The sequence below is a fragment of the Mercenaria mercenaria genome, chromosome 9 (genome assembly GCF_021730395.1).
Source record: "Mercenaria mercenaria strain notata chromosome 9, MADL_Memer_1, whole genome shotgun sequence".
Lineage (NCBI taxonomy): Eukaryota > Metazoa > Mollusca > Bivalvia > Venerida > Veneridae > Mercenaria > Mercenaria mercenaria.
In genome coordinates this window covers 67,050,622-67,063,657 of record NC_069369.1, presented here as the reverse complement: position 1 = coordinate 67,063,657, position 13,036 = coordinate 67,050,622, and the positions used below count along the sequence as shown (strand labels likewise).

At 36.3% G+C, this 13,036-nt stretch overlaps 1 protein-coding gene across 2 annotated transcripts in view; it reads left to right on the top strand.

Moving 5' to 3' along the window:
• Positions 1–13,036, top strand: part of LOC123547340 (uncharacterized) — a 125,049-nt gene that overhangs the window by 48,367 nt on the left and 63,646 nt on the right. For both annotated transcript variants that reach the window (XM_053551627.1, XM_053551626.1), the window contains 6 exons: positions 2,296–2,874; positions 6,005–6,119; positions 7,182–7,418; positions 7,974–8,081; positions 8,973–9,143; positions 12,626–12,922. In XM_053551627.1, the coding sequence (XP_053407602.1) occupies positions 2,296–2,874; positions 6,005–6,119; positions 7,182–7,418; positions 7,974–8,081; positions 8,973–9,143; positions 12,626–12,922 (1,507 nt within the window). The remainder of the gene's footprint in view (positions 1–2,295; positions 2,875–6,004; positions 6,120–7,181; positions 7,419–7,973; positions 8,082–8,972; positions 9,144–12,625; positions 12,923–13,036) is intronic.

Below are 13,036 nucleotides of genomic sequence, written 5' to 3'. Positions count from 1 at the left end.
GTACATGGTGCTTGTAAGTTTCTTTTAGAAAAAAAAATTGCAGAGTTATGGGACTTTTTTTTTTGTTACTATACTATATACATAAAGTCTGCATATGCAGTCTTGTGCATGTGTTATCTCCTGAACCCATGCACACAATTTAATATAACTTAATACAAGTGATCAGTAGTAACCCTAATTGTGCATGGTGCATGTTAGATTCTTTCAGAAAAAAGTATGCACAGTTATGGGACTTTGTTTTTAGCTTACCTGTCACGAAGTGACAAGGTGAGCTTTTGTGATCGCGCAGCATCCCTCGTCCGTCTGTGCGTCCTTGCGTAAACTTTTCCTTGTGACATCGCTAGAGGTCACAGTTTTCATAGGATCTTTATGAAAGTTGGTCAGAATGTTTACCTTGATGATATCTAGGTCAAGTTCGAAACTGGGTCACGTGTGGCCAAAAACTAGGTCAGTAGGTCTAAAAATAGAAAAACCTTGTGACCTCTCTAGAGGCCATATATTTCACAAGATCTTCATGAAAATTTGTCAGAATGTTCACCTTGATGATATTTAGGTAAAGTTCGAAACTGGGTCAACTGTGGTCTAAAACTAGGTCAGTAGGTCTAAAGATAGAAAAACCTTGTGACCTCTCTAGAGGCCATACTTTTCAATGGATCTTCATGGAAATTGGTCAGAATGTTCACCTTGATGATATCTAGGTCAAGTTCGAAACTGGGTCACGTGCCTTCAAAAACTAGGTCAGTAGGTCTAAAAATAGAAAAACCTTGTGACCTCTCTAGAGGCCATATATTTCACAAGATCTTCATGAAAATTGATCAGAATGTTCACCTTGATGATATCTAGGTCAGTTTTGAAACTGGGTCAGCTGCAGTCAAAAACTAGGTCAGTAGGTGTAAAAATAGAAAAACATTGTGACCTCTTTAGAGGCCATATTTTTCAATGGATCTTCATGAAAATTGGTCAGAACGTTCACCTTGATGGTATCTAGGTCAAGTTTGAAACTGGGTCACGTGTAGTCAAAAACTAGGTCAGTAGGTCAAATAATAAAAAACCTTGTGACCTCTCTAGAGGCCATATTTTTCATGGGATCTGTATGAAAATTGGTCTGAATATTCATCTTGATGATATCTAGGTCAAGTTCGAAATTGGGTCAACTGCGGTCAAAAACTAGGTCAGTAGGTCTAAAAATAAAGAACTTTTTGACCATTTTAGAGGCCATATTTTTCAATGGATCTTCATGAAAATTTGTCTGAATGTTCACCTTGATGATATCTAAATAAAATTTGAAACTGGGTCACGTGTGGTCAAAACTAGATCAGTTGGTATAAAAATAGAAAAACCTTGTGACCTCTCTAGAGGCCATACTCTTCATGAGATCTTCATGAAAATTGGTGAGAATGTTCACCTTGATAATATCTAGATCAGGTTCAAAACTGGGTCATGTGCCTTCAAAAACTAGGTCATTAGGTCAAATAATAGAAAAACCTTGTGACTTCCCTAGAAGCCATATTTTTCAATGGATCTTCATGAAAATTGGGTCATGTGGAGAAGGTGAGCGATTCAGGACCATCATGGTCCTCTTGTTTGTTAATTATGTTTTATACAGTCATACAGTCAGCATATGCAATCTTGTGCATGCCTATTCCCTCGAACCCTTGCACACAATTTAATGAAACTTTACGCAAGTGATCAGTACCGGCCCTAGTTGTGCATGGTGTATGTTACGTTCTTTTAGATAAATAATTTGCAGAGTTATTGGACTTTGTTTTTTGTTACTATATTATAAACATACAGTCCACATAAGTATGCAATCTTGTGTGCGTCAAATTGCAATGTACTGTGTCAGTGTTTGAGGGGGGTACATTCAGCATCTTCAGTGATAGCTCTAGTTTATCTTGTCTGCACAACTGCTTCAATACTACTATTGTAGTTTACCTTGTCCACACAACTGCTCTGATACCACTACCATAGTTTACCTTGTCCACAAAATTGCTCAAATACCACTATCTTAGTTAACCTTTCCGCACAACTGCATGCTTCAGTACCACTACGTAGAAACCTTGTCTGCACAACTGCTCCAATGCCACTTGGTCATAGAGGCCAGATTGATTTTGAACGTAAACTTTCTTCTACAGGTCATACTTTATACACAATGTCTTCAACTCATATTCACGGTAACACAATGATTAAACTATTAAAAATTATTCTATTCAGCAGGGTCGAAGTAATTATGTTCTTATTTCTGATCTTTATTGATAACTGCATTGTAAAAAAGAACTAAATTCCTTGTTTCAGAATGTGTTGGAAAGAAGCTAGATGTTATGTTGGTGTTAGATTCATCTGGTAGCATTGGACCCAAAAATTTTGAACTGGTGAGACAATTTGCCTACGATGCAATACGCCTGGCTGATTTGGAAAGTGGCAGTGTACGTATGGGTTTGGTACAGTTTGCAACAGAGGCATCAAAGTTGTTTGGACTGGGAGACCATGCAGAAGATATTGACGGAGTAAAAGTCCAGGACAAAGAAGCATTGCAGAATATTGTTATGAATATGAATTTTACAAAAGGGTCAACTAATACAGCTGCGGCTATAAAACTGGCAAGGACGGAACTTCTGGATAATGGAAGAAAAGATATTCCAAAATACATTCTCATTTTTACAGATGGGAAACCTTCTGTTGATGGAACTGAGGCTGAAGCACAGGCTACTATGACTTTAGGAATTTCCAACTTTGTTGTAGCAGTAGCCATTGAAGACAAGGACCAAATAGAAGAAATAAACAAGATTGCAGCAAAATCAAACATATTGTATTTAGAGGAGTTTACACAGCTACAGGAATTCTATAGGAAGATCTTCAAACGCTTCTGTCAAGGTAATTTGAAATGCTGTCACATTTCATAGTAAACAAATGCTTTCCTTCACCTGACAGTGCGACCTGTTTATAGTTTTCACATTAAGGTAGTTCTGCACATTTGTATCGAAATTTTTTCTACAATGTAGAATTTGATTAAATTCTGATTTTTCAAAACTTCAGAATATACTTAGAAAATTCAGCAAATAAAAAAGATAGGGTCGTGTGCTTGATTTTTAGCGAAGTGACAATGTGAGCTTTTGTGCCGCTTGATGTCCGTCGTCTGACGACGTCCATGGTCCGTCGTCTGTCAACAATTTCTAAAAGAATCTTCTTCTTGAAAACCACTGGGCAGAATTACACCAAACTTCACAGAAATGATCCTTGGGTGACCCCCTTTCAAAATTATTCAAAGAATTGAATTCCATGCAGAACTCTGGTTGCCATGGCAACCGAAAGGAAAATCTTCTTGTCCAAAACCACAGGGCCTAGGGCTTTGAAATCTGATGTGTAGCATCATCTAGTGGTTCTCTACCAAAATTGTTCAAATTATCCCCCTAGGGTCAAAATGGCCCCTCCCCGGGGGTTACATGGTTTATATAGACTTATATAGGGAAAACTTTGAAAATTTTCTTGTACAAAACCACATGGCCTAGGGCTTTGATATTTGGTTTGTAGCATCATCTAGTGGTCCTCTACCAAGATTGTTCAAATTATCCCCCTAGGGTCAAATATGGGTCTGCCCCGGGGGTCACATTGGTTTATATAGACTTATACCTAGACTACTTGTTTTTTAAGATACAGCCTTGAAATTTTGATGACATACACAGTTTTGCACACAAATCGTAAAACTGAATTTCATTTACAATGAATGTGACCTACTGACTTTCTTAATATTTTATCATCATTTTGACATTTGAAACATGTAGCTCATATTACTCAGGTGAGCGATCCAGGGTCATCATGACCCTCTTGTTTGCTAGACTGTTCTGAAAAATTTGGATCTCATGCAATTTTTCATAATGAAAGTCTATTGGAAAATCGCAACTTCATAACATTTTTGCGAATAGAAATTTTTCTACAATGTACCAGTAGATTTTAATGAAACTTCTCAAAGTCTTAAATAAATATTTGGTCTATAATTTGGTGAAATAAAATGAATAGGTCCTTGTGCTTATTTTTGAGATATTTGACCATGATTAAAGTGAACCGCATATTTCAGGCTAATTTTCAGACATTATTTTGAAATATTTAACGTGTCAAATGTTTTAATATCATATTTTAACTTTAGAAAGATAGTAAAATTGCCATTGTAATAAATTTAGTCGCGGGTTGCCTTTTATTCATAAAATGGTTTTCATTTCCGTCCGCCGAATCTAGGCTTTATTCTACGTTTTCCGGATAAATGACGTTACACCATCACTTCTGGTTTATCAAACGTGCAGAACTAACTTAAGAGACTAATTGAATGTGACCACTATAAATAGGCAACAACTGTATCTTTTTATATACCTGTTTTGGAAGAGGGAGACATAAATGTTTTCACTGTATGGGTGGGCTGTTTAGCAGGCAGTTTTACATATGAAATCAGTGTCTGCTTAGGAACTAGTGTAGTTTTCTTTGAACTAAATCAAACTTATACAATGTATCAATTTAGAAATGAATAAAATCCTAGTCAAGTTTGATAACCAGCCAGTTTGGATTAGCATCTCTATAGTTCTTCCCTTGGATAAATTCAAATTACAAAAGTTTACATTGTCCATCCAATGACTAGAGTATTTCTCCTTAGTATCAAACAGACTTATGAAAAATACGAACCTTACAAATCCAAGTCAATTTTCATAACCAGCCCTTTTCTACCAGTATGTCTAAAGCTATGACCCTTGAATTCATCAAATAATGAAAATTCATGTTGGTTTTAATTAGAATCCCTCTACACACCACTTCTAATCCTCCTTACCCCATCCCCACACCCCCTCCCCAATGCGCTTCCCCACTTCCCCCTAATAGTTCACCTCCGTTATGACCTTATTGGTGATGTTAAATAAAACTTACCTGTACCGTTAACCTTTAACCCCACATTGCACCCCACTTTCTCCCACAGACACACAAACTTTAACCCTTAGCCTGCTGGCGGCAGGTGATTCTGCCTTTGCGACCAGTGCAGACCAAGATCACCCTGCACATCCATGCAGTCTGATCAAGATCTGCACTGTTCGCCATTCAATCAGTATCTTTTTGGTAAGCACCCCTTTTAACAGCTAATGGTATTGTCCAAATTGAAAGATGGACACGTTCATTATAGAAATTTAGAAGGGTTAGGGTAAAAGCTGTTTTCTGATATTTTCATATCTTTGTGGCCAGACATTTTCAACATGTCCAGCTTGTCATCCTTCTGACAGCTCTTGTTTATTATACATCAGCTAATTGTGCCCCACTAAATTTGTGTGCAGGGGAGAGAGGGTGCTCTTAGACTTACCTTTGTCCATATGTCTGTCTCTCCAGATTTGTGTTGTGCATATCTTAAAAAGTATTTAACCAAGAGTCATGAACTTAATAGGATTGTTAATAATAATAATAATAATAATAAAAAAAAATTAAAAAAATATAATAATAATAACAACTTTATTTATAGTGGATATTATATTTGGCTTAGTGAAGTTTTGTTTGGGGTTTCACTTGGTAAGACTGGAGTAATGGCCCTTGACAGACAAAATTATGCATAAAGGGCTTAAAAGTTTGTGTTGCATGTATGTCAAAAACTAAATTGTAAAGCTGATATTGCATGTTATTTTGCTTCTTCTGAAAAGTTAAGTTTTGTTGTTCTGTTATCATTAATGGATACCATCAATATAATACCATCTTTGCATTTTGTTTAATAGTATCATGTATAGTTTGTTGCTTTTTTAACCTTTAGCCTGCTGGCGGCGAATATTTCAGCCTTTGCGACCAGTGCAGACCAAGATCAGCCTGCACATCCGTGCAGTCTGATCATGGTCTGCACTGTTCGCTATTCAGTTAGTAAATTTTCAGTGAACACCCCTTCGAATAATAAATGGTATTGCCCAAACTGAATGATGGAACAGTCCATTTTAGAAATTTAGCAGGCTAAGGGTTAAAAAGGATGATATGATTCTCATTCTTATTCCAGAGAGTACAAAAAGTGAATGTGACTTTGAAGAAATAGTGTACCAGTCATGTACTGCATTAATGTACTCCATGACCTCGTCTTATAGCAGTATTGGCCAGACTTCATCTGTCTGCCGGTAAGTTTTTAGATGATTTTTGTGTACACTAGAAATAACAATAAGTGGATATGGTGCACTATTTATGTGCAGCATACTTCATAGCCTGTACAGTATTGACATTAATTTAGTTGGCTGCCTTAAAGTTTTGTTTCATTTTGAAATACAGCGAGTGGATATTTTGTATCAGTCATGTACTTAACCTGTAGATATACAAAAATGTACCAGTTTTGGCCAGACATAACCTTTTTTGCTGATGAAAATATGTTTAATTTTCTATTAATCTCAAAAAATTGATTGAGTTGTTTATGGTTTTAATTAAACACTTGATACCCAGAACCTTAGCTCATTTTATTTAAAAAAAAAAAAAAAATTAAAGCAGACATGTTGGCTTTGTTACGGCTAATCTGAATTTTTCTTTGAATTGCATTGTAAAGCAATGAAGCACTTTTTTTCAGTAATAAAGATTTTATTTAGTCGGATCCATTTAAAGGGATCTAACGTTTTGTACATTGGCATTTTCTAAGGGAGATTATTGGTTTGCTCCCTGGTCACGTCAAACTAAAGACATCAAACCAAAAATGGTACTAGTAGCCTTGCTTGGTACCTGGCATTAAGAGGATAGTGCTAGAACTGGTCAGCCTGGTGTCTGTAGGCTGGATAGGGTATCATGTCCAGTGTCTACAGCATGGTATTCCAGTGAGGCAGCACTATAAAGTTTGGCATTTCACTCACTGCCACAAGTAGATACTGTTGTTTATATGACTGAAAAATTGTTGAAAAAGACATTAAACCCAAACATGCAAACGTAAGTCAGTTACACTGTTCCACTAAGCCCAGTATCATTATAACGTGACTGTGTCTACAGAGTGATAGTCTATAAGGTTTGGTATTGCACTCACTGCTACAAGTAGACACCGTTGTTTATATAACTGAAATATTGTTGAAAAAGATGCTTAGCCATAACACACATAATTCAGTACCACTATTCCAATTATGATTTCAGAATATGTATAAAAAGAAGTTAACATTATGAAAACATGATAAAGTGTGTTTAAAATGCAAAATATTTTATGGTTTCAGTAAAATCGACAGTATTTATGAGTCAGTAACAGCATTGACTGCTACATGTGCCAGTTATCAGCAGAGCGCTATACAGCTCATTGAGTCGCTGTACATAGCCCAGTCACGTGAGACTTGCCTCCACTATCGCAAAGATGAGTTTAACCCGACATGTGACATTTCGATGGCAAAGCTGTGTGTTTCAGACATGGCACAGTTCCTACGTTCTGCACGTCTTGCTGAGGATTCTGTTTGCAGGTAAAGCAAAGGAAAATCAAATGAATCTGTTTGTAGGTTAGGCAGAGGAAATTAAAATTATTCTGATTGTAGATAAGTCATGAAATGGCCATTTTGGCCCAAACCATGAAATTTTATGCCCACAAAAATTAAACAATTTCACAGTATATGGATGTTTCTTGCTTCCCTAGTGCTTTCAAAAACTGAATTACAACTGTGTTGCACCTAGTCACCAGTTAAAAGGTCTTTCATGAGTGTCATTCAATATTGAATTTATTAAGAGTTTAATAAAACGATAAAATATGAGGCTATGCCAAGCATTTTTTGTCTTCTTTTTTCAACAAGTTTTATAAATTTGACGTGGAAAGATTCTTTTTTATCATGTTAGTCAGCAAACTTTCGTCTTTGTTTGTATTACAGACAGAGTAACAATAATGTCAGACATGTGCATTCATGGAGCTCCTTAAAACATGTAATAAATGATACATTCATATCAGTTGCGGGAACATTGTTTTGAAATGGCTAAATTTATATATGAATGTTATTTTGCAAATAATGTTTTATTCTTGTTTCTAGCAAATTGTCAACCACAGTTGCTTGTTTGAATCACTATGCCCCGGATTGTGAAAACAAGGATGACATTATGAAAGAAATAGACTTCTCTCTTTCAATTTTGATGAATAGGTATTGTATATTTCTTGATTACCAGCTAGAAAACTGAAATTGAAAATCAGTTTCAAAAAGTCAGCATGTGATTGGTTGTTTGTTTGCAGAGCCTTGCAGCTGACCAATGAGAAGGCTGTATTCTGAGACTGGTCCTTACACTCCTGTTTTCATCTCTAAATTTCTGTAATTTTTAATGAATAGGCAATTTAGCTAAAATGTGTGGAAGACATATATACAACATACAACTTTTGGCACAAAAACAGAACATTCTACTTTCTGCTCTACCATGGAACTTCAGCAACGTGGCGGTAGACATGATTGCCAACTTGTTGCTGGACATGATGGCTTCTGGGCTGGACAAACCCTAAATAAATAAACATATGGAAGGGGAATTGTTTTTTGTAGAACGACTGCTGGATCAGTGTTATGTCCACATCAGAATGCACTGCAGATGCTTTAAATAGGAATTGAATGTGTGGCCTAAGTTGGAGCAACATACCGGTACTTTGTATAAGAGAGTTCCTTGTATTTGATTGAACTCGATTGGGAGGTGAAGCTAAAACATATTCTTCCAGTGTTTGAAAAGTTTGTGAAGGTGTATTGATAAATACTTTTTTCTTCAGAAAAATGCTTACCATTTGAATAATGTGCAGTCAACCAGGGCCTTCCAGGCTGCACAGACATGTTAGGTTAATTTTTGATTTCAACATTGCAATGAATTTAAATTCTGAATAAACGGTGTCTACAAGGACCACTTTTTGACTCATCCAAATAGTCCTGTATCCAGCTTTGTTTATTTCTGTCTATTTAAAGAGTAGATGCTTCTGAAGTAAAAAAAAAAAAGTGACAATAAAAGGCCTTTTAAAACATTAAATTGTCTGTCAATAAAATTATTTTTACATATTTTAGATGTCCAGATCAGCTTGTTTCATTTCGTTGCTGGGCAACAGGAGAGTTACCAGAGAACAAACCCGAGACACCAACAGACAGTGACAGTTGTGGTTTAGCTGCCATTGTAAAAGAATGCACAAAGGACATTGATTGGTCCAGTGTTAATATATTTAGCACTAACCCATGCAGGTTTGTAAACCAGCCTTATTACTCTAGCACCTGATTGATTCTAAGCTCAGTGTTTTAATTGACCAATGGGAAGCTTGTATTTAGAGGTGAAATTGACCAATGGTAAGCCTGTATTTAGAGGTGGAATTGACCAATGGTAAACTTGTATTTAGAGGTGGAATTTACCAATGGTAAACTTTTATTTAGAGGTGGAATTGGCCAATGGTAAGCTTGTATTTAGGGGTGGAATTGCCCAATGGTAAGCTTGTATTTAGTGGTGGAATTGACCAATGGTAAGCTTGTATTTAGAGGTGGAATTGACCAATGGTAAGCTTGTATTTGAGGTGAAATTGACCAATGGTAAGTTTGTATTTAGAGGTGAAATTTACCAATGGTAAGCTTGTATTTGAGGTGAAATTTACCAATGGTAAGCTTGTATTTGAGGTGAAATTTACCAATGAAAAGCTTGTATTTAGAGGTGAAATTGACCAATGGTAAGTTTGTATTTAGAGGTGAAATTTACCAATGGTAAGCTTGTATTCGAGGTCAAATTTACCAATGGTAAGTTTGTATTTAGAGGTGAAATTTACCAATGGTAAACTTGCATTTAGAGGTTGAATTGACCAATAGTAAACTTGTATTTAGAGGTGGAATTGACCAATGGTAAACTTGTATTTAGAGGTGGAATTGCTGATGGTAAGCTTGTATTTAGTGGTGGAATTGACCAATGGTAAGCTTGTATTTAGAGGTGGTAAGCTTGTATTTAGAGGTGGAATTGACCAATGGTAAGCTTGTATTTGAGGTGGAATTGACCAATGGTAAGCTTGTATTTAGAGATGGAATTGACCAATGGTAAGCTTGTATTTAGAAGTGGAATTGACCAATGGTAAGCTTGCATTTGAGGTGAAATTTACCAATGGTAAGCTTGTATTTGAGGTGAAATTTACCAATGGTAAGTTTATAGTTAGGGGTGAAATTGACCAATGGTAAACTTGTATTTAGAGGAATTGACCAATGGTAAACTTGCATTTAGAGGTTGAATTGACCAATGGTAAACTTGTATTTAGAGGTGGAATTGACCAATGGTAAACTTGTATTTAGAGGTGGAATTGACCAATGGTAAGCTTGTATTTAGTGGTGGAATTGACCAATGGTAAGCTTGTATTTAGAGGTGAAATTTACCAATGGTAAGTTTGTATTTAGAGGTGAAATTTACCAATGGTAAGCTTGTATATGAGGTTAAATTGACCAATGGTAAGATTGTATTTAGAGGTGAAATTGACCAATGGTAAGCTTGTGTTTGAGGTGAAATTTACCAATGGTAAGCTTGTATTTGAGGTGAAATTGACCAATGGTAAGCTTGTATTTAGAAGTGAAATTTACCAATGGTAAGTTTGTATTCGAGGTGAAATTGACCAATGGTAAGTTTGTATTTAGAGGTGAAATTGACCAATGGTAAGCTTGTATTTAGAGGTAGACATTTGAAAGATTCATTCTTCTGTTGATTAATACTCCTATATCTCTTGAGGGCCTAAGTAATCAGTCGCTTGTCTAGCTGTGCATATCTGGTACTGGTTGTATTAATTTTGCAGTCATTTATCTACAAAGTTAGACTGACTCCTGTCCCTATGTTTGTTCCGTCATATTTCTTACATGTAACAGTGGGAATAGACCCAGGGGGTTGTTTCTATATTGGCAATTTTTATTGGGCCTGGCTCCAAACATTTAGTCATCAGATTAAAATATTTTAATCTAAAGATTTAATTTACTAAATGTTTGTAGTATTTATAAAAATTAAAAACAGCTAAAACAACCAAAAAAACATGCAGCCAGTGTACCAGACTAATACAGACTTTTCCACCTCTTGTGTTTTCCTCAGTCTATTTGTCCAGTTTCTCAACTTTTGTATGCATTTTTAGCTCACCTGTCAAATAGTGACAAGGTGAGCTTTTGTGATCACCCTTCATCCGTCGTTCATGCGTCCGTCCATGCGTCAACAATTTCTTGTCTGCACGGTAGTGGTTTCATTTATGATTTTATTTTAACCAAACTTGCACACAACTTGTATCACCATAAGATCTCGGTTCCTTTCTTGAACTGGCCAGATCCCTTTATGGGTTCCAGAGTTATGGCCCCTGAAAGGGCCAAAATTAGCTATTTTGACCTTGTCTGCACAATAGCAGCTTTATTTATGATTTGATGTTTACCAAACTGGCACACAACTTGTATCACCATAAGATCTTGGTTCCTTTCTTGAACTGGCCAGATTCCATTATGGGTTCCAGAGTTTTGGCCCCTGAAAGGGCCAAAATTAGCTATTTTGACCTTGTCTGCACAATAGTAGCTTCATTTATGATTTGATTTTAACCAAACTTGCACACAACTTGTATCACCACAGGATCTTGGTTCCTTTCTTGAACTGGCCAGATTCCATCATGGGTTCCAGAGTTATGGCCCCTTAAAAGTTCAGAATTTGCTCTTTTGGTTTTTGCAGCCATATAGAGACTTCATTTATGGTTTTATTTGATACAAACTTCCAAAATATCTTCAGCAACAATAAATCTTGGATTCCATGACAAATCAGATCCAGTCGTAGGTTCCAGAGTTATTTTATATCTGATTACCTCCCCGGATTGTAATCAAAATGGATTTATATCAGTTAGTACTTATAGGACTTATTTGAAATTTCATTATTGTCATTAGTTGGACTGAGCCAATCAGGGTAGATAACTATGGACTGATTTTATGTCAAATTACCTCCCTTTATTTCAAAATAAAATGGGTATATCTCCGTACCTAATGAAGATACTGATCTGAAATTTCATTTATGTCAACAGATTTATTTGGCAGATCCTTCTTTTGTTCACTTACAATAATTTTTTTTTAATTACTTCCTTTTTACGTTACTATAAATAGCTTATTTTTAGTAACTTTTTTATTATTGGCCGTAGGGAAAAACCAAGACCACTTTTCTGTGGTACAATATGGATGGTACCTCCAATTTTTAGGTGTATTTTGACATATCTGTACCTTGTAAGAATTTTATTTTTTCTTTTCGGTTAAATTTCTTCCCTTTGTTGTTACTGTCCTTTGGACTTAGATATTTTTTCTGAGGACCTTCTAGTCCTCAAGTGCAATGATAACAGGTGAGCGATATAGGGCCATCATGGCCCTCTTGGTTTTTTAACCCGCCCCCTTAGCTCGGTACGGAGAGCACTGGTCTACAGATTGCGGGGTTGCGAGTTCGATCCCTTGGTGGGGCGGGGCGTATGTTCTCTTTGGCAATTTGATAAAAGACATTGTGTCTGAAATCATTCGTCCTCCACCTCTGATAATTCTATGGGGAAGTTGGCAGTTACTTGCGGGGAACAGGTAAGCACTGGTACAGAAGCCAGGAACATTGATTAGGTTAACTGCTCGCCATTACGTAACTGAAATACTGTTGAAATATGGCGTTAAACCCAAAACTAACAAACAAATAAATCTATGCATTTTTCTTTCAGCTCTCTTAGTGGAATGGCTAAATCAGCATTTGATTGTGCATTTACCAAGTTTACAGAAAAGAAATGTAATGCTGGTCTCATCGGTGATTTAATGGACTTCTTCTTGGGAGATGAAAGTACGATAAGGCAGTTCTTAAGCTTTGGTGGAGTTTGCACTCCCGTAGAGGAATTTGACTATACCTTTCCTGATGGATATGGTGTCACTGAGGCAAGGCCATGTGAGGTGATGCCAGCTTGCAATTTAACAGCAGCTAACATGTGCGTTGAAAACTTACAACAGCTAGGGGATGGATGCAGGTAATTCAGACTTAAAAACAGTACTATTTAGAAATCATTATTAGTGCTACTCTGGGGCTCTTAAGGAGGTAGGTTACCTTAATATTTGTATGTGCGCATGTCCAACCGGAAGCT